Below are 20436 nucleotides of genomic sequence, written 5' to 3'. Positions count from 1 at the left end.
GCCAAGGCCGAAAGAACCAAAACGAAGTCACCAAGCCCTTGGCATCCCCATGCAAATTCCCGTCCTAATAGATCAACTTCTCCCCCTTTGGCATCGAGACACCAAAAAGGGAGAAGGAGCATACTAGCGTCCCAAGGGAATCACTCGTCGTCGTCATCCTCCTCGTCATCATCCTCCTCATCACCATCACCCTCAATGTCATCACCTTCAAGCTCGACGTCCTCCTCCTCTTCATCCTCATACTCTTCATCTTCGGCAAGTCCTTTGCCATGAGGTGGCTCGGGGATGGACTCCTCGGAGCTAGACCAAACGAGCTTGGATTTCCACTCACCGGGAGGAGTGATGTTGTCCTCGGAGCCCTCGGAGACCGGGAGTTGCATGTGCCTCATCATTGCCTTTTGGCGTTGGCGGATCTTCTTGTTGTCATGATGGGCTTGGTACATCCTATCCTCGAGGTCCCTCTTGAAGCAAAAGGACTTCTTGAGGCGAGCGGTGAGCTTGGCGAAGAGGCCCTTTTGCTTGATGGAGTTGGGCACATAGTCGGAGTCCTCGCTGTCGGCATCATCTTCGTCCTTGTCCCTTGCGGCTCCTTTGCCAAATCTTGGGAGGTCGTGGTCCTTGACAAGAGGACTCTTCTCCTTGTGAATGGTGACGTTGGGGCGGCATTGCGCTATAAGATCTCCACGGCCTTCTTGATCCCACTTAAGACAAATGAGCCTCATGAGATAGGGAGCGTATTGAGGAAGCTTGCGGAGGAAGGCACTGTCACGCATCTCATGCCACATGTAGTCCATGATGTCCAGTAGCTTGCCGCGGCCCCTCAGCTGATGAGTGCGCACAAGGAGATTCACAAGGAATCCGTGCACCTCGTCGTGGTTGGTATGCTTGGGGTTGATTGTGCTGCGGTAGATGTGGTTCATGATGTCATAGACAGGCAGGAGTCCCTTGGTGCTACCACACAACATCCTCCCTCGAATGTAGAGGTCGGCCATCTTTTCCTTGGCCATTGGCTTGGCTTGGAGATGAATGCGGAAGTAGTTGGTGTCGTTCAAGGGGATCTCATACCCAAGGCATCGAGCAAAGTCTTGCCAAGAGGCCTCCATCACATGCTCCTTGGTCATCCACTTTAAAGAGCGATAGCCACTTTCATCCTCAAGAAAGACCACAGTGGCATAGAATTGGCAAATCACCTCCCGGGAGAAATCGTGAGAGAACGTCATGATAGGAACGAGACCTTGTTCTTCACAAATCTCCAAAGCTTCTCAAAAATAGTCGAGGTCGGAGCGGAGCTTGTCCATGCTTATGGAGTATTGGGGGCAGCACTTGAACTCTTTGGCCCCATAGACCTCGTAGTAGATCTTCTCTTGACTTATGTGATGAAAGTAGGCATTGGGGCATTGGCGAGCATTTCTTGGGAGCAAATAAGGATTGGCTCCCCGCACCTGCAAGAATTGGCGTTTCTTCACATCAAGCATGGATTGTTGGGGTCCCCTTGCCCCTGCTGCTGCATCTCTCTGTCTCTTGGTGGTCCTAGTCGGCATGATCTCTTCTTGCTCATCTTCGCGATGACGACGAGAGGAAGGCTTGACTTTGCCACCACGGGTCTTTGGTGCACCTGTGAACAACAGAGGTTTGGGAGGGAATAGGGGATAAATGCACAAGCCTAGAAATTAAAGATCAAAAAGGACACTAACAAGCAACATTGGTGACTCTATGTAGACCGGTAGTACCGGAAATTTCAACCGGTAGTGCCGCTCAGACCGGTAGTACCGTCCAAGAATGGGCGGTACTACCGCTCAAGCTCGCACAGCCAGATCGAGTTTGGTCCATGGCAAAAATCAACTCTAGAGTCACACATTGTTGCTAGCTAGTATCCTTACACATGAATAGCTTCCAAGAGAGCTCCTCCACCACAAATCTCCAACAAACCCTAGCATATGCATCTAGGGAGATCAACTCACCCTAGAGAGAGAAGTTAGGGTTCATACCGGAGGACATGGCGGAGAAGGGGTTGAGGAAGCTTCTCCACGGAGGAGATTGGGCCGATGGCGGCTGGAAAAGGAGATCGGGGCCGATCTCCTCGAGCTCTTGAACCTGGGGCGCCCTTTGACTCGAGTTGGAGGAGGAAGAAGTGGTAGGTTGGGATGACCCGGCCCCCAACCAGTACTCTTGTCAAAAGAGGCAAGCGGTAGTACCGCTCCTACAAGCGGTAGTACCGCTTACCCGGTACTAGCCCGGTACTTAGAGCGGTAGTACCGTTCTGGGGATAACTGTCAGTTTCGTCAGAGAACTGCCCCAGAGCGGTAGTACCGCCCCAAGAAGCGGTAGTACCGTCCACAAATCCAAAAAGAGCTCAGATTTTGGTGTAGACTTGTGCGTTTAGACGGAATTGGCTCAAGAGGTGGATGATGGCTTGGGATTAGATTACAGAACTGTTAAGGTACTACCCAACCAAGCTTGCAAGAATCAAAGCTAGAAAAGCCAAGCTTGGGTGAATCTCCCGAGAAGAAACAAAGATGAAAGACAAAACGACACACAAAAACATGAAGAGAGAAAGAAAAAGAAATCAAAAAGAACAACACCTCCTCGGAGAGAAGGTTTGGTGGCCAAGGCCACCGTGTACGAGTTTGGTAGTGTGAGGTCGCGTAGAGACCTAGGACTCACGACTACTACTCAACATGAAGCTCATAGTCACTTGATTGACGAATAGTGCATGCTTTGGGTTTCTTTGTGCATCATGGGGGAGGGATAGCTCAATAATTTAAACCGCACTCCCCCTATGTCCATGCGTGCTTTACATCTAGACATATGGCACAAGAGTGATATATGTATCCACTTATGACATAATGTCCAAATGAGAAGCATAAGGGTTGAGAGGCAAATCTTGATGATAACCGATAGAGAGTGAGTCCATTGTCTTGTTGGGCACATTTGGGAAGAATAGATCCTTGGGATTGCTATACCGTTGAATCCCATCACATCTTGCTCTTGAGCATATCTTGTGCTTTGCTTGGATTATGAGGGAGCCTTGACGCATTAGCATACCGGCGAGAGAAGATCAAAAGGATAGGTTCGCGTTGATTCCTTGATCATCATTGAGATTTGGGTCCTCGCCTTGACGTCATTGATGTTGATGCCGAACTTGAGGTTGTGGAAGAGGTGACTTATCACTTGGTTGTCCAAAGGAGGTGACTTGGCCTTGTGGTGTAGATGGCTCCATATAGATGGAACTTCGTCCTTCCCCAGTACTCATAGAAGGTAGCGTTTGAGATTGGTGAGAGCCAACACTCATCCTTCCTATGGTAATCGGGGGAATTACATCTCCTTTCTCACAAGAAGCACTTCGCCTTCTCCAAAGAACTATCATATCTATCAAGAAGTCTCATCACACAATACCACAAGCCTCTCAATAGACTCATACTCCATCATTATGCTTGAGTGTCTTCTTAGATTTGTCTCTCACTTCCGGCAACCCTATGAAGTTAGGGTAAGAGTATGGCTAGGAGCAAAAGGTGGATTCCTTCTTTGCCAATGAAGAAAACCAAGATCTTGAGAACAAACTCCGTTCCATTGTTGCCTCTTCTTGCAAGGATTATGCCATAGGACTTGTATCGAAATTGTTTGGGAAGCTTCATCATGATGCATTTCCTCTCAACACAATTCCTACAAAACACAATCTCTACACAAAGAAGCAAATTCCATTAGTCCTAGACCGTGGCCTCTTGAAGAGACTAGCTCCACAAGAGGACCACAACATGTTCATAATAGTAGGTACAAAGACCCAAGAGTGTAGAGCAATGAACAAAGAGTACATATGTAGGAGTCTTGACAATATAGGACTTTGATCACCACTTTGTCAAGGCTCCAATACCTTTAAGCTTGATTTTGTCGTCGTCATAAGAAGGATGGATATAAGAACTCAATGACGACACCAAATTCCTTGCTTCCGGACATAAGACTTGTGGCGTCAAGATAGTCACCCAATAAACACCTCCGAAAGCAAGGCCCTTCATGGATCAAGAGTTGGAAATAGGAGCCCACTTTTCAATGGGCTCTACCTCCATATCCTTTGCTTCATTGATCCTTCCTTCTCTCTCAATCTTCTTTGGCATAATTGCCACTTCTCCTTCATGGCATAAGTCCTCGTGGGCTTCAATAACTCCTTCCAAGAATTGGACTTGAATTTGGAGACTCTCAATCTCGGACCTCAAGTCATTAGCTTCATCTTCTCGGTCCACTAGAGCTTCCTCAAGAAGTGAATTCCTTCTTTCGAGTGAATGCTTGTGTCTCTCCAAGGTGGCAATGTCGTCCTCATGATTGCTACAAATGTAGTCCTTGCTTGAGCGTTTGTATTCTTATATGGCTTCATCTTGCATAAGCTTGATCACCATAAGTTTGTCCTTGCTCCTCTTAAGATAAGCTATTTCATCCTCATGGTTACAACAAGTGACCTTTTCTTTGCTTGAACGGATCCACTCCAACAAGGACTCATTTTGCCTCTCATTGACTTCAACTAGCTTGGCCTTGTGTTTCTTTAGAGTGGCAATCTCTTCTTCATGATAACAACATTGCACCTTCTATTTACTCAAACGATAGTATTCATCTAAGGCCTCCTCTTGAGTTGAGATGACATCCAAGAACTTCGCATTGTGTTTTCTCAAGAAGCATACTTCGTCAAGGAGCTTGTCACAACATGAGTTAGGACATTCATCTTCATTCTTCTTGGCAAAGGTTGCAACATCCTCGATTGACCATTCATGATCTTCTTCAAGATAATTCTTCTTTGTCTTGAGCTTGTCCAACCAACCAAGAGCATAATCTCGATCCTTGAGTTGGGAGATGAGATAGTTGTTGTAGTCTTCAAGAATAAGAGCACTAGTTTCAAGAGTCATACGCATGCACATTTCTTCCTCATAGGCTTGGGTGAGAGAGATAATCTCCAATTCCTTCTTCTTTTCAAGTCCTTCATTTTCCACCATATGGTCTTCATCTTGAAGCATGTTATTTCTAGGCTTGTCGGAGAAGGATCTCTTGGTGATGTGGTTGTTGGAGAAGCGCTTGGGAAGGGGTCTAAACTCGCTCTTACGAACGAGGTATCCACCATATAAGTCCCTTTGCTTGTAGAGGCAATCCGCAACGAAGTGACCTTTGTCGCGACAATTGTAGCAAGAGTTCCTTGACCTCGAGTTTGGTTTCTTGTTTCCACTCTAAGGAAGTAGAGCATTGTAGAACTTTTTCTCGATCCAACGGTCATCCACGAAAGTCGCTCCAAGATCTTGCATTTGGATGGCGAGAGCAATAAGGCGTTGATACAACTCTTCGGGCGATTCTCCCTCTATCATGACAAAGTCATTTGCCATTGCTTCACTAAGATGAGAGCATTGGATGTCCTCATTTCCAAGGAAGAGCTTGTCAAGTTCGTCCCAAGCTTCCTTGGCGGTCTTGAGCGATTGGATGTGAGCGCGTTCCTTGGGAGTAATGGCCAAATGAATCATGTCGATGGCGATGGCGTTGAGTAGGTGGTCCACCACTTCCCTTCTTGTCAAGTTCATTGGGTCTTGTGGTGAATATCCTTCTTGAATGATCCGCCAAAGCTCGGTAGAGGTGCTACACACATGAGAATGCATTAATAGTTTCCAATCACCAAAGCTATTAGATTTGAGTAATGGTGGAGGACCATGAGTCATGATGCAAGGCATAGGCATTTGATCATATGAATCATAATCACTTTATGGAGATGCACCCTTCCCCTTTGATGTGGTGTCAACATCTTCAAGGTCCTTTTCCCGATGTGAATTTGTTGATTTCTCAACAATCTCAACACAAGGAAAAGAGTCAACTTGTGATGGGGAGACATTGACACCTCTATTAGTATCTATGATGGGGTTAGGCTTTGGAGTAATCAACTCCATCATCATGGCCTTCAATTGAGATACAATGGATGACTCCAATTTCTTGAGGTCATACAAAGTAGCCGGAGTATTATCGACACTTGATGATGGAGATGATTGCTCACGGGAAAGGGCTCCATTCACAACCACCTCTTGTTCGGCCATTTCTTAGGCGGTAAAGCCCGAGCAAGAAAACCTTGCTCTGATACCACTTGAACGGATCGTAGCGAACAAGAGGGGGGGGGGTGAATGGCGCTACGGCAAGTTTTAACCTTTTTCAAGTTTTAGCGCAACGGAAGGTAAAGGTGATAACTTTTGCTATAGCGGTGTTCCTACAATGAAGCTAGAGCATGTGCAACAAGTAAAGGAATCAACAAGATAGTAAGAGAGAGGAGCGAGACAACCGGGGGGGGGGGGGCGAGGCGAGTCGAGGTTTGTTTCCCGCAGTTCCCTCCACTAAAGGAGGTACGTCTGTGTTGAGGAGGTGCTAGTCTCACACAAGAGACTAGGCGGCCACACCACGAAGGAAGGCCTCACCCTCTTCCTCGAGAGAGCTCCACGGAGGTGCTCTCCCTCTTCCACTAAGGCACCGGTCGAGGCGGTGATTCCTTCACAAGGTTGGGGCGAGCTCCACACACACAAGGATGCTCCCAACACCCTATGGAGCTAGTACATCACCAAGCTAGACTCCATAGCTGCTCATCTCCAATGCTCCACCATAGGAACTCATCTCCAATGCTCCACCAAAGGAACCCCTCCAATACTCCACCAAGAAGCTCCTCCAATGCTCCACCAAAGGAACTCTTCCAGAGCACCACCAAGAAGCTCTTCCAGTGCTCCACCAAGAAGCTCTCCCACCAAGGAACCCTAACAACAAGATCCACTAAGGACTACCACGAATTGGTGAACTTTCTCTCGGTGGAATGATAGATCGGGGTCTCCTCCACCACCACACAAAATATGAGCAAGATTGGTTGGGTGGATGAGGAGATCCCCTCAATTTTGAGCTCAGCAACAATGGAGGAGAGAGAGAGAAGAGCTGAGCTGGGTGGAGAAGAAGGGGCCTTTATATAGGTCCCTCCAAATCCAACCGTTGCCCTCTGTTTTTGCCTAAGCGGTACTACCGCTCCTAGAAGCGGTACTACCGCTCTGAGTTCGAATTCCCCACTGAACTTGTCCACGTGGACACATTGCGGTACTACCGCTCGCGGTACCGCTTGCGGTACCGCAATGGGGTCCAAACCTTACTGGATCCCAAGCGGTACCCGAGCGGTACCAGAGCGGTACTACCGTAACGCGTTACGGTACTTAGCGCGGTACCGGGGTCGGTACTACCGCCCTCAAGCGGTACTACCGCTCCAGGTACCGCGAAGGTACCGCAACGTGCTCTGTGGGGCTAATTCTTGTGCAATGCTCAGAGCGGTACCACGGGCGGTACCAGTAGAGGTAGCGGTACTACCACTCCTGGTACCGGTAGTACCGCTATGGCTAAAACAGTTTTCCTCTCTTCCTCTCCTACCATGTCACCTCACGACACACACGCAAAACCAGAAACCCTAAGAGCTACGCTTCGGTCTTCTGATCATACTGTGCTCAGCGAGGGTACCGTGCATCTTGCAATCCTGTCAACGACAAACTTTGTGCACGGTTAGAATTGTTCGAGTGTTGTTATCAAACACACAAAACACGGGATATGGATCTTGCTCTTACAGTTGCCCAACAAAATTGAAAGATAAACACCACATACTTCCTCATGAGCTATAAAACATTGACACAAATAAGAGGTAATAACTTTTGAAGTGTTTAAAGATAGCACTCAAGCAATTTACTTTGGAATGGCAGGGAAATACCATGTAGTAGGTAGGTATGGTGGACACAAATGGCATAGTTTTTGGCTCAAGGATTTTGGATGCATGAGAAGTAATCCCTCTCAATACAAGGCTTAGGCTAGCAAGGTTGTTTGAAGCAAACACAAGTATGAACCGGTACAGCAAAACTCACATAAAAACATATTGCAAGCATTATAAGACTCTACACTGTCTTCCTTGTTGTTCAAACCCTTACTAGAAAATATCTAGACCTTAGAGAGACCAATCATGCAAACTAAATTTTAACCAGCTCTATGTAGTTCTTAATTAATAGGTGCAAAGCATATGATGTAAGAGCTTAAACATGAGCACAACAATTGCCAAGTATCAAATTATTCAAGACATTATGCCAATTACCACATGTAGCATTTCCCGTTTCCAACAATATAACAATTAACGAAGCAGTTTCAACCTTCGCCATGAACATTAAAAGCTAAGAACACATGTGTTCATATGAACCAGCGGAGCGTGTCTCTCTCCCACACAATGAATGCTAGGATCCAATTTTATTCAAACAAAACAAAAACAAAAGCAAACAGACGCTCCAAGTAAAGCACATAAGATGTGACGGAATAAAAATATAGTTTCACTAGAGGAACCTGATAATTTGTCGATGAAGAAGGGGATGCCTTGGGCATCCCCAAGCTTAGATGCTTGAGTCTTCTTGAAGTATGCAGGGATGAACCACGGGGGCATCCCCAAGCTTAGAGTTTTCACTGTCCTTGATCATATTGTATCATCCTCCTCTCTTGACCCTTGAAAACTTCCTCCACACCAAACTCAAAACAAACTCATTAGTGGGTTAGTGCATAATCAAAAACTCACATGTTCAGAGGTGACACAATCATTCTTAACACTTCTGGACATTGCTCAAAGCTACTGGAAGTTAATGGAACAAAGAAATCCATCCAACACAGCAAAAGAAGCAATGCGAAATAAAAGGCAGAATCTGTCAAAACAGAACAGTCCATAAAGACGAACTTTTAAGAGGCACTGGACTTGCTCAGATGAAAATGCTCAAATTGAATGAAAGTTGCGTACATATCTGAGGATCACACACGTAAATTGGCAGATTTTTCTGAGTTACCTACAGAGAACACTGCCCAAATTCGTGACAGACAGAAATCTGTTTCTGCGCAGTAATCCAAATCTAGTATCAACCTTTCTATCAAAGACTTTACTTGGCACAACAATGCAATAAAGTAAGATAAGGAGAGGATGCTACAGTAGTAACAACTTCCAAGACACAAATTTAAAACAAAAATTGTTGTATTAAAATAAAAACATGGGTTATCTCCCAAGAAGTGCTTTCTTTATAACCATTAAGATGGGCTCAGCAATTTTAATGATGCACTCCCAAGAAATAAGAGTTGAAGCAAAAGAGAGCATCAAAAAGCAAATTCAAAACACATTTAAGTCTAACCCACTTCCTATGCATAGGAATCTTGTACACAAATAAATTCATGAAGAGCAAAGTGACAAGCATAGGAAGATAAAACAAGTGTAGCTTCAAAAATTTCAGCATATAGAGAGGTGTTTTAGTACCATGAAAATTTCTACAACCATATTTTCCTCTCTCATAATAATATCCAGTAGCATCATGAGCAAACTCAACAATATAACTATCACATAAAGCATTCTTATCATGAGTCTCATGTATAAAATTATTACTACTCCCAACATAAGCACAGTCATTCTTATTAATTGTAGCAGGAGCAAATTCAACAAAGTAGATATCATTATTATTCTCATCAAGTGTAGGAGTCATAGTATAATCATAATAAAATTTACTCTCCATAGTAGGTGGCACCAAAAGACCACTATCATTATAATCATCATAAATGGGAGGCAAAGTATCATCAAAGAAAATTTTCTCCTCCATGCTTGGGGGACTAAAACTATCATGCTCATCAAAACCAGCTTCCCCAAGCTTAGAATTTTCCATATCATTAGCAACAATGGTGTTCAAAGCGTTCATACTAATATCATTGCTACTAGCATGCAAATAAGGTTCCATAGGTTTTTTAATTTTCGCAGCAAACAATCCATGTCTTAACTCAGGAAATAGTTTTAAAAGCTCACTGTTGCTTTCCATTATGCCTAACTAGTGAAATAAAAACAAGAAACAAAAAGATGCAATTGCAGGATCTAAAGGAAATAGCTTCGAGCACTTACAACGGCACCAGAAAATAACTTAGTTACCTGGGACCAGAGTGTGAGTGCCTTTTACCTTTCCTCCCTGGCAACGGCGCCAGAAAATACTTGACTGTCTACAACTGGCGCGTGGTTGATGTGGGAGGAAATCTCTGTGGTGTAGCTTTTCGTTCCCCGGCAACGGCGCCAGAAAATAGCTTGATGTCTACTCACGCTTCTTTTCCTGTAGACAGTGTTGGGCCTCCAAGAACAGAGGTTTGTAGAACAGCAACAAGTTTTCTCTTAAGTGGATCACCCAAGGTTTATCGAACTCAGGGAGGAAGAGGTCAAAGATATCCCTCTCAAGCAACCCTGCAATCACGATACAAGAAGTCTCTTGTGTCCCCAACACACCTAATACACTTGTCAGATGTATAGGTGCACTAGTACGGCGAAGAGATAGTGAGATGCAAGTAATATGGATGAATATGAGTGGTAATAGCAATCTGAAATAAATATGTCAGCGAGTAAACATGCAACAGAACAGTAAACAAACGGAGATTCGATGTTTGGAAACAAGGCCTAGGGATCCTACTTTCACTAGTGGACACTCTCAACATTGATCACATAATAAAACCACTCTACACTCTCTTGTTGGATGATGAACACCATTAATTGTGTAGGGCTACAAGAGCACCTCAATGCCGGAGTTAACAAGCTCCACAACATTCGATGTTCATATTTAAATAACCTCAGAGTGCATGATAGACCAACGCAATTATACCGAGTACTAACATAGCATGCACACCGTCACCGACAGAATATGAAAGGGGGAATAGATTGCATCAATACCATCATAGTAATAGTTAACTTCATAATCTACAAGAGATCACAATCATAGCATATACCAAGTACTACATGATGCACACACTGTCACAATTACATCATGGAGGAGGAATAGACTACTTTAATAACATCACTAGAGTAGCACATAGATGATATTCAACTAGATCACAAAGAGAGAGATGAACCACATAGCTACCGCAGAGCCCTCAGCCCCGGGGGTGAATTACTCCCTCCTCATCATGGAGACAGTGATGGCGGTAGAGATGGCGGTGGAGATGGCTTCCGGGGGCAATTCCCCGTCCCGGCAGGGTGTCGAAACAAAGACTTCTGTCCCCCGAATTGGAGTTTCGCGATGGCGGCGGCTCTGGAAGGTTTTCTGGTGTTTCGTCAATCCGTGTCGATGTTTTAGGTCAGGGAGGCCTAAATAGGCGAAGAGGCGGAGTCGGAGGGGCTGCGGGGCAGCCACACAGTAGGGGGGCGTGCCCCCCCTTGGGCCGCGCCGCCCACATGTGTGGTGGCCCTGTGGCTCTCCTCTGGTCCCTGTCGGGTGTTCTGAAAGCTTCGTGGAATTATAAGATGTTGGGCGTTGATTTCGTCCAATTCCGAGAATATTTCCTTACTAGGATTTCTGAAACCAAAAACAGCAGAAAACAGGAACTGGCACTTCGGCATCTCGTCAATAGGTTAGTTCCGGAAAATGCATCAAAACGATATAAAGTGTGAATAAAACATGTAGGTATTGTCATAAAACAAGCATGGAACATAAGAAATTATCGATACGTTGGAGACGTATCACTCCGCAACCTCAGCGCCCCTCACTGGCTCCACCAAACCTCCGCCGTAGCCGCGGACGCCTTCTACGACGAACAATCAAGGACAACACCAAAAATCAGCTCCGCCTCCATGTACTGGTACTACACCACAAAGCACACCGACGAAATCAACTCACCTCCTCCTTCCCGCCGACGCACCGCGACACTGCGCCGCCTCCCTTCCCGCCGATGCACGGCGGCACCGCGCCGCCTCCCTTCCCGCCGACGCACCGCGGCACCGCGCCGCCTCCCTTCCCGCCGACGCACCACGGGATCGTGCCGCCCTCCCCCCAAATCGCCTTCCTCCCACCTCTCCCCCTCCGCCCAAATGAAGAACACAACAGAAAAGGAGGAATGGAAATCTTATGAAATCGAAACGGGAAAGTAAAAACCGAGAAAAACCAAACCGGAAAAAACAGGAAAACCGGGTCGGGTACGGACGCGGGACACGAACGTCAGCCAGGCAGACTAAAACGCGACACGAATCGTAAAGCACGAAACGAACAGCTCAAAATTCGACTGACAATGAAAAGCAAATCAGTCGACTGATTTGTAGCAAATCCGTTCAATTAATATTACAAATCGACCGGCGCATAAACCAGGTTGTTTACTACTAGCAAAAAAAAAGAGAAAAAGGTCCCGATCGGATGTGGACAACTTGGGCATGATTGCCGATGACGTGGCAGAACACAAGCAACAGATCTCAATATCCATTTTACTGTGCTGGTGTCAATCAATTCAATGGTGGATTAGCATGAGCTTCTGATGACAAATGTCCAATGGATTTCGGTTTTGGGGTCTGAATAAAAGGAGAGGATACTTATGTTTGTGCTGGATTCATCAACTGTTTTTATCTTTCTTGTCTTGTAGTGCTCGTACAGAACCTTGTCCATCTTTTTTGTTCTTCAATGCGATGAAACTTTACATCATTTCAAATTCCAGAGCATATGTACACTTCTGGCCGAGTTACTATGATAAAGCTACAAATTTAAGATTTGTTACCAAAAGTGATTTTTTTTGGATGCTTCACTTCAGTTTGAGCATCTCTGCATCTTTTCGAACCCACAAGACATACCAAAGTGAGAATATTTGGATGCTTCAATTCAGTTTGAGCACCTCTTCATCTTTCGGAACCCACAAGATTTCTCAAGTGCAACATCTGCCTAGGCATGTAAATTTTCCAAAGAGGATAAATATAAGAATGTGATAGCCTTTACAATTTAAACACAGTAATAATGACAATTTAAACATTGCAAGTATTTAACCAACCTAATCTAAAAAAAATATTTCACCAACCTCACACCATAAGTACCCACCCTGACCTGGCCAAAGACAAAACAAAGAATCAAGGGATCTCAAGAATAAAATGGACACTTTTTTCACCACACGTAAGAGCTAATGCCATAAACTTTTTACCTCAACAGTCTTATCATTTGGAGGAATCATTTTAAAATTCCCCTCACTTTTACCGTCCCTTATCTTTTCTCCTCTATCTGAGTATATGGAATAGTTGGTTTTAGCATAAGAGACAAGACAATAAAACAAGAATGGTTGGAGGCATTACCACGTGGTAAAATAGAAAATCTAGCGATCCCATCACACATTAGGTATTTCATCGTACATGACTACTGTAGTATTTATACAAGTTAAGTCCTCATGCCTCTCATTTGAATTCTTGAGCCCTTGTTGGAGACAAGAAGAAACTCTGTCCAATGAAAGGGGGCTTGAAGAAGGGGAAGTGGTCCAAGGAAGAGGACAATCTCATCAAAAATCACATTGAGAAGCATGGCATTGGCCGTAGCTGGCAGGGATTATCAAATACTTTAGGTTTGGATTTCCTTTTCCACATCTCGCCATGCATACACATCTACTCCGTATTTGAGCTCTTGATCACTTCTCCTTGGTTTTATTTCACAAAATAAATGAACAAAAACGGATTACTGAAATGTAATATTGTTCGTTCTTTGGCTTGCAAATGATCTCTGCTGTTCTTATTGGTGTTATTAGCATATAACAGAAGAATACTAGGCATGTACCACTGTTTCCCGCAAAAAAAATGTTGCACTGTTTTTACTGCATTAGTGAAGGCATGTGCAATGACTTGACTTCAGAGATTTGTCCAAGTCTCATCTTATTATCTTAGTTACAGAAGTTGCATACTTCCCTTTTTTCCCCTAGCATTCTCGGTATTAATTTCGTCAAGCCTTGGAAAATAAATTGGAAATATTCTAATTGATTCTGAATTCTTGTAATAGCCATGTTTCTGCCAGGAGTTCAGACAGAAAGAGTGAGTCCTTAGTGTTGTTGTGCGGCCGAAAAAAACATTAGTGTAGTGCACAAAAATAACTAGCTCAAAATTTGACGTGATCGTCGCAAAGCATTGCATACGCAAATCATCACCGTCCACCACTGTATCTGAAGCATCATTTGAAATCGCAGGGCTGAAGCGCTGCGGCCGGAGTTGCCGATCGAGATGGCTGAACTACCTTCGTCCTGGGCTGAAGCATGGAAACTTCACGCCGGCCGAGGACAGGGTCATCTATGAGATGTACAGCAAGAAGGGAAGCTGGTGAGTGACCCTGACATGAACCCGCCTAGTTCTAAATCAATGCTAAACATCAATTGGTTGGTGATCACATCAAATGTGCTTAAATTCTACCACCTACAAATGCATCAACAAATTGCTTGATTAAGTAGTTGAGTTTTGTTGCATCACTGATTCACTGACCTGCTGCAACTGGCATTTGATCGAGCAGCTGGTCCGTGATCGCCGCGAAGCTACCCGGGAGGACGGACCTCGCCATCAAGAACTACTGGAACAGCACGCTCAAGAAACGGTTCCCCCGCGCGGCAAGGAGCCGCCGCCTCAGGCACCGCCGCACCGGCAGCACGTCGTCCGACGACACTGCGAGCGCAGAGCTCGCGCTGGTCGCCTACGACGAGGAGAGCATCAGCCCCACAGCGCTGGTCGTGTACAACGACGAGGACAGTGCCAGCACGGTGCCGGACCTCCAGTTGCTCGGGTACAACGAGGCAGGATCCTCGTCGAGCCATGCCGACGCCGTCTCGGCCGGCTCGCCTGTGCAACCACCACCACCACTGGTCACCGCCACCGCGAACCAGGAGCCGATCACCGCGATCCCGATCAGCAGGTCGGTGAGGATGGAGCCATGGACACCGCCACCACCTGCTGATGACACCAGTGAGGAGATGAACGTCGACTGCGGTCCCATGTCTCCGGTCCCCCTGGGGCTCATGGAGCCTGACCTTCCTCGCATTGCCATGGAGCCGGATCTTCCTTGCATCACCATGGGTCTTCCTGACACTGCCGGTTTCGATGACATCGACAGCTTTCTCTCCTTCTTTCACCACTGATCTGCACCTTGTTTGCATTGCCATGAGTGTACTTCGCAAAACTGGAGTTTAGCTGTGATTTAGGTTAGAGTTAGCATTTGAGCAGTAGCTTAGCTGTGATTGTGGTTAAAGTTAACACCCGAGTTGTTAGGGATGGGTGTTGGTGGAGTTGTACTAGTGTGCTATGCATCAGTGACTCTGTTCATTCTGAATTTTTAAGACCATCTAATCTGCTGATCTAATTTCTGGTTATTGCACACTATTCTTCAGCCATTTTCATTATTTTTTAACCGTATCCATTTTTTCCGGCAAAGCATTCAAAATATCAAGGATTTTATGCCAGTTCCCATTGTTTCAATTCGCTCTAACCCCTTTTTCTGGGTCGAATTGTGCATATATGGAACTGCCAATGTTGTGTTACCTGGTTTCCATCGAAACCAAACTATATGCAACTTTGAATTCATCAAGTAGGTTTCAAACCCAACAATAATGGTTTTCTTGAAAACCTATGAACAAATGAAAGAACAAGCAGCGGTAACCATGTCTACTGTGTAAGAAAATCGGGCCAAAAACTCCCAGCTAGCATCAGATTCAGGTGCTCGAGTATCTGACTTCCTTCTTCTTCGAATGTGGAGCAACAGTTTTTGGAGCATCAACGTGCATCAGCAGGGAGCTGAACTCCAGAGCCAAGATAGGCCTAGACAACAAAACCAGAACGCTCTGTCTTTGCGCATCCGATTCAGATACAACGCTGCCGTTCTTGCCATCAGAGCACTCCTGGGGTTCTGCGGTTCTAGGGCTCCAGATATTGGCAGGACTTACCGGGCGCACCCTGAGAAGGAGAAGACCTGGTTAGAAAGGTAATTACATTCACATGTGGATAAAGATGGCATGTTTTCAGATGATAATTTGTCCATACATCCCTAATAGCAAGACAGTGACATAACTAGTGAAAAGTTTATTTTTTGGCATGGCATGCGAAAGGAGTTTAATAGAAACCAACAGACTAACGATATGCATTTCAGAGGATATTTAGGGTTTAGGTATGTAATCACCTGCACTCTACTTTGCAAGAGTACTTGAGAAGATCGGGATGGTCCTCTGTCTGGCCACTGCAATTCACAACACAAGCAGGTAATGTTCAGGTTTTTAAGCCATGGAAGAAAAATGGAGTAGATTTTGAGAAACATATTTCAGATTTCTAAGTAAAATAACACATGACTGCTTAAGCATCTAATTTCGTTTTGCTTCCCAAGGACGTTAGGACTTTAGCAGTTCACTTTTAGTGGGGAGACATGGAGGCTCTCCACTTTAGTTTAAACGAACCTGAAGCTCGGAAGTGACATCCTGATTGCTGGACCTATCCACTTGTTGTCTTTATGTGATCCTGCTGCCACTCCTACAAAATTAGGAAGTGAAACAAGGCACTGATTTTTTTATAGAAAAGGGGAAATCCTAGAAGTTCCATTTTTGAGAGAAAATAGTAGGGTCAAGCAGTCGTTATTCTGAAGACGTGTCGGATGTGCTTGTGTATTCGACATTCATAAGTCACCAGTGATGAAGATAAACACATTTCAGAGAACTGGAGTACGAACTAGGCTAACTAATATTGCTTGTTGTTTTAGCTCCAAAGGTAATTTACCAACTCGATATAAAATTTAAGATGCGCCGCCAGCAGCTATTTGGAAGTTCAGCTGATAATTCAGACAAGTTACAAGGACAAGGCATGTAACCAGATCTTAGAACATGAGAGTTTTAAATTACCGGTGGCCGGCAGGCTGATGTTGCACAAGTGCCTCGTAGATGAGCCCGTGGTCTCCGAGATCTCGAACCCACGGCAACTCTCTTTCTTGGAGAAAGTTGAACCCATTCCAAGAAGGTTCAGAAAGCCGTTTGGTTTTGCCAACGGTTTGTTTCTGAGTTCAGAAGCTTCAGTCTATCACACGAGAGCAAAGTTCATGTCACAAATCTCGTAAAACGTTTGTTAAACCTAAAGATAAAATGGCACCTATCAAGTACCTGTGAGAACTTTGCGACATGGCTTGGCAGCCCCACTTCCTACAGTAATGAGAGTGGCATCGATTAGGAGAACTGTAGCAATGAGGAATTGCCCTCAAACAGCAATAAAAAACTGTGGATGAGATCTAGTGGCACCTTGCGTCCATGCCGGCAGGCTTCAGCACTGTTTACGAGCACCCTGGCAGCCCAACTGTTAAGCGAAACAGGTTCAGAGACCAAAACCAGTAGAACAGTGAATAACTCTAAGCGCTTTCGATGGAAAAAAAAAACTGAAGAGAGTATCATATCATCGCCAATTAAGCAAGTTGTCATTTGGCACAGGTTTTTTTTTATCGAAATGGATTCCAGATAAGCAACAGGGTTGTCCAAGCCACAAGGAGCAAGCACAGCGACTGGATCAGATAGTTAATGGATGGTGATTACTAAAGAGTGGGGATTGCGAAAGCCTGTGTGCTCAAGTACAATGGACTGAGCAAGTAGGCGTTCTTTACTTGATCAGATACACGGGTTTCAGACTTTCAGTCGTCAAAAAAAAAAAAAAAAAGATACACTGGTTTCAGCTTCTTCTTTTTTTCTTTTCTAATGCAAGTTGTGCTAGTTGATTCAACTCGCATCCCCCAACCGCAAGCATGGAGGCAAAAGTGCAATCACTAGTGGACATGGAAGTGACCAAAGTATGCGTAAGATAATTAGCAAGATGAACTCACGCGCAAGAAGTCGGCGGGTTCCACACAATGCCGGCGATCACCACCAGCTGCAGAGCAGAATACATGAGCTCGTCAGAAAAGAAACGGAGAGACGGGTGAGGGAGGGAGATGGGATGGGACGGGGCGGGAGGGACGACCTCGTCGAACTGGCCGGCGGGGCTGTCGTGGTAGCGCGCGAGGAACATGCCGCCGAGCGTGTAGCCGAAGGCCTCCACCAGGCGCAGGTCCTTGGGCACGAAGGCGCGCGCCGTCGCCGCCTTCACCAAATGCAGCTGGTACAATGCGCTGTTTTTTTTTGCAGAAACAAAGAATCAATGATCGATCGCCCCCTGCTGCTACACACGGTCCTCCATCGAGAGAACGGGGAAGAGAAATGGAGGGGAGGCGCACTTACCTGCCCTTGAACACCCATGGCGGCCCGTGCCGGTAGCCTGCAGCAGGCTTGTCCTCCATGGATGTAGCGAGCTATGCAAGATGAAGAAGCCAAGAACTGGAGCTGGGTAGGGGGATCAGGGCAGTAGCCAGCAGCTCGGGTTTTCTATGGGAGCAAGGAAGCAGGGAGGAAGCTCGCGACGAGCGATGATGATGATGTACTGCGTGACTGACTGGTGGGATGCTCGCTGCAAGGAGCCTTATCCAGTGTACAGGAGGCGCTAGTTTAGAGGCTGCGGGGACGACGGTGATGTCATCGATTCACCATGGATGTGATCGATCCACGAGAGGGCCCCATCGATCAAACTGACTGAGCCTGATGATACCGGAACTGTGTTGTATGTGTGGCTGGCAGCAGTTTGCTGCTGCGCGCGGTTTATGTGGCTCGAGTGAGACTCTGTGAGAAGGTGACATGGGGAAAGGGACAAGAGCGTGTGGCTGGTTGGAATGGTAAACTGGGTCACGTGCGCAGGTGCTAGTCACCGGCTAGGGAGATGCACCGGCGGCCGGCCGGCCAGTACGTCCACTGCTACTTGGGACCCTGGGGGGAGGAATCCACAGGAAACTTGATTTGTCTGTGGATGCGAAGAATTTATCAATGTAGTAAATTTTCAGACTTCAGAGTGTCAACTGCAGATAGTAACTGAGTATTCATCTCGAGAAAAAAAAACGCATTAGCGGCATGTGTGGCAGAACCAGATCAACAAAGAAAATCCGGCTGATTAGGATGTAAAGGTGATGTTAACACATGAACAGCCGATGCACAGGGCAAAGTTCCTACATAGAAACATACCTACAGAGGAATACTAACACTCCAAAAGCATGGTGATGCTAACAGCAGAATACTATATAGAGAGAGATTTCAACCAAAAACAATAATAACTCAAATGAATTACTCCCTCTATCCCAAAATAACTTACTCAACTTATATAGAAACAAGTATATCTATCACTAAAATGGGTCTATATACTTCCGTATCTAGACAAAGTTGAACAAATTATTTCGAGGCGGAGGAAGTACAATAAAGTATTGTAGTCAAGTTGTTCTCAAATTATAATTCTTGGCCCCAATTTGAGTCGAAATGCGTCGGCGTGGACATAGCGCGGTCAGTGCGCATGTCCATGCCTTTCTCCCTCGGGCAACAACGACACCGGCTCCATGGGCAAGGAATGGCCCTTTCGCAAGACCAAGCACGACCACGAGGCTAGATCATCTCGTGCCGACAAGAACTGTTGTTGTTTGTGTTGAGAACCTATATATCGGGTGCACCTACGCAGTGGATATGGGTTTGTCTACGATGTTGAACTTATGTTGTTGCTATATAAGTAATCCTAGGATATCCTAATCTTAGTAATTCGTGTGTTACTTTTTTGTTTGATGAAATATTTGCGAAAATGGTGAAATTTGTGTGAACTTATTAGGTCAAATAACAGGTGAAATGTTGGTGGAAGCTTGGGGTGAGAGAAACTCCAAAGTAGGATCTGGCCCTACACCCGGATATCACACGTCACAAGGTAACGACCAAAGATGTTGACCTGACAACACCCGCTTTTGAGAATTTCTGTGATTTTGAGACAAGAGAGGGGAGAAACGTGAGCAAAGATTTTGATTTGAAGTTGGACAAAACTAAATTCAACTAAGGATAGAATGAGAAACCCCTTTATAAAATTGGAGCCTTGTCATACCTGGACAAATAACTTACGGACCAAACATCAAAAAGCTACAGAGACACCCATAAGGATGGTATAGCGACATCATGTATATACGTTTGTGCCAAGGAAGATATTCGGAAAAAAAGAGAACGAGAATCCATTTTAGAGCTGAAACAAGAAGTAAGTGTGGTGCTAACTTGATTTAGTTGGTCCAAAGTTGGAGGAAAAACTGAATGCATCGACTAGTGCTATGAATGAACCAAGTAGTGACAAGGAAAATGCTGACCCAAATGTGCAACAAAGGGATGAGTTGCTAAGAGCTACACGGCTGAAGAAAAAAGAAGTTCAATCGAAAAATTTGAAGAGAAAGAAAACTTGCTAGTCAAACTTTTATTGACAGCAACAAAATAAAAAAAACATGATGTACAACCTCAAGTAGAAGTGAAGGATGATGGCCACAATAAAGAAGCCAATGTGGAGATTGAAAAGTACAATGTCATTGAGAGTTTTACCCACCTCCTCACAGCTCCTTCTACTTGTGTTGATTATAGTCTTTATGGTGGAAATGTACTACTATCTAGATGTTGGTTACATGGTACTTCGGGAGCTAACTATAGTATTTTGAGTGTATTTTGAGGGTTAACTATAGTCTTTTGAGGCCAAACACAACCAACGAGACATATTTTTTTTGGGGGGGGGGGGGGGGGGGCTAGGAATTGTCA

At 45.3% G+C, this 20436-nt stretch overlaps 2 protein-coding genes across 3 annotated transcripts; one reads left to right on the top strand and one right to left on the bottom strand.

Moving 5' to 3' along the window:
- The first annotated feature begins 13230 nt into the window (after positions 1-13230).
- LOC127302686 (uncharacterized) lies at positions 13231-15148 on the top strand. Its single transcript, XM_051333231.2, has 3 exons — positions 13231-13377; positions 13990-14119; positions 14307-15148. The coding sequence occupies exons 1-3, from the start codon at positions 13263-13265 to the stop codon at positions 14923-14925; spliced, it is 864 nt and encodes a 287-aa protein (XP_051189191.1). The 5' UTR covers positions 13231-13262; the 3' UTR covers positions 14926-15148.
- A 150-nt stretch (positions 15149-15298) lies between these two features.
- LOC127302674 (protein NEOXANTHIN-DEFICIENT 1) lies at positions 15299-18353 on the bottom strand. Of its 2 annotated transcripts, none has more exons than XM_051333222.2 (9): positions 18025-18353; positions 17768-17915; positions 17631-17677; positions 17059-17113; positions 16924-16962; positions 16669-16840; positions 16231-16291; positions 15960-16016; positions 15299-15736 (listed from the first exon to the last, which is right to left on the bottom strand). In XM_051333222.2, exons 1-9 carry the CDS (start codon positions 18081-18083, stop codon positions 15496-15498), a joined length of 879 nt encoding a protein of 292 aa, XP_051189182.1. In that variant the 5' UTR covers positions 18084-18353; the 3' UTR covers positions 15299-15495. The 2 variants fall into 2 exon arrangements, with proteins under 2 accessions (XP_051189182.1, XP_051189173.1); XM_051333213.2 differs by having other exon boundaries at positions 16231-16303; positions 18025-18349.
- Between the last annotated feature and the right edge of the window lie 2083 nt (positions 18354-20436).

This window comes from Lolium perenne, chromosome 1 (genome assembly GCF_019359855.2).
Source record: "Lolium perenne isolate Kyuss_39 chromosome 1, Kyuss_2.0, whole genome shotgun sequence".
Taxonomy (NCBI): domain Eukaryota; kingdom Viridiplantae; phylum Streptophyta; class Magnoliopsida; order Poales; family Poaceae; genus Lolium; species Lolium perenne.
The sequence above is the reverse complement of the archived record's forward strand: the minus strand, read 5'-3'. Positions and strand labels throughout refer to the sequence as shown.